Below are 1340 nucleotides of genomic sequence, written 5' to 3' on the forward strand. Positions count from 1 at the left end.
CCCCCGCCCCGGGTGACGCCGCGCTCTGCCCCGTCCCCACGCAGGCAGCAAGGCCAAGGCGGGCGCCGTGCGCTTCGCCCCCAGCCAGCCCGCCGAGGGGACCCCCGGCCACGTCCACTTTGACGAGAAGCTGCGCGACTCGGCCGTGATGGTGACCCAGGAGAAGGACGGCCACGTCCTCGTCAAGGTCCTGGCAGGGGAGCGGGGAGCGGCGCCGCGCTGCGGGGTCCTCGCAGGGCGGGGGGGACGGCCGGGTGTACCCAAGGCTGCACCACGGGGTCCCTATCCCCCTGTTCCCTCTCCCCTTTCCCCAAGAAACGAGGTCCCCGCGGTGCCCCGGTGTCGTGTGAAGCGGAGTGGTGTGAAATCCCCCTTGGAGCTGTGGGTCAGGGCTTTGCCCAGCAGCCACCCTACAATCGCTCAGCAGTGCTGAGCTCTCAGCACCTCTCTCCCCTGGTGCTGCGGGTGCCCCTGGTGCCACGCGTGCCCTGCACGACTCGGCGCGCTCGTGTTATCTGCGGGGTTGGTGTCCTCGTGTCACCCGGGCTGAGCGACGTCCCCTTCTCTCCCTGCATGGGGCTGGGTACTGCTGCCCTTGGGGACACTGTGCGGCTGCTGGAGGTGCCCCCGTGTCCCGGGGGTGATGGCTCTGGGGGTTCCCTACACCCGGGGAGGGGGTGTGTGGGGTGGGGACCCGGTCCCAAGCGCCGCCGTCCCCCTCCAGGTTGGCTTCCTGAAGATCCTGCACAAATACGAGATCACCTTCCTGCTGCCCCCGTCGCAGCGCCTGGGGAAGGACGTCTGTGCCCTGCCGCTCCCCAACCCCAACCTCAAAGTCCTCGGCGTCACCGCGGTGCCTGAAGGTGAGGGCCCCGTCCCCACCACCGCTCTGCATGCATCCCACGAGCGTGTCTGCCCGGCTCCCTGCTCCTTGCTCACCTTCCCATAGCGCTGCCCTCTTGACCGTATCCCCCCCTTTTGGACGCCTCCTTTGGGCGGTGACCCCCCCACCCCATGGCCCCCGACCGCTTTCAGAGCAGAAACATCTCCCTGCCTCCAGGCTACAGCGTGAGGTGCGAGTACACGGCGCACAAGGAAGGCGTGCTGAAGGAGGAGATGCTCCTGGCCAGCGAGACCGGCGACGGCGCCTGCCTCAAGGTGGTGGTGCAGGCACGTGTCATGGGTAAGGGCCGAGGGCATCCGTCCTCGGATTCGCATCCCGGGGCTTGGGGGGGGGGGGGTCTGGGACGCACAGCTCCCGTGGGTTTTGCTTTGGCAGACCGGCACCACGGCACGCCGATGCTGCTGGACGGGGTGCGCTGCGTGGGGGCCGAGCTGGA

The 1340-nt window shown here is 69.3% G+C and overlaps 1 protein-coding gene across 1 annotated transcript; it reads left to right on the forward strand.

Moving 5' to 3' along the window:
* Nucleotides 1-44: 44 nt before the first annotated feature.
* Nucleotides 45-1340, forward strand: CUNH20orf27 (chromosome unknown C20orf27 homolog; the record flags this gene model as incomplete). Its single annotated transcript, XM_021382554.1, is given in 4 exon segments — nt 45-187; nt 725-863; nt 1061-1183; nt 1280-1340. Coding segments are annotated over 4 exon segments (466 nt in total), but the record flags the coding sequence as incomplete, so codon positions are not given.

Source organism: Numida meleagris, unplaced genomic scaffold (genome assembly GCF_002078875.1).
Source record: "Numida meleagris isolate 19003 breed g44 Domestic line unplaced genomic scaffold, NumMel1.0 unplaced_Scaffold250, whole genome shotgun sequence".
NCBI classification, from domain to species: Eukaryota; Metazoa; Chordata; class Aves; order Galliformes; family Numididae; genus Numida; species Numida meleagris.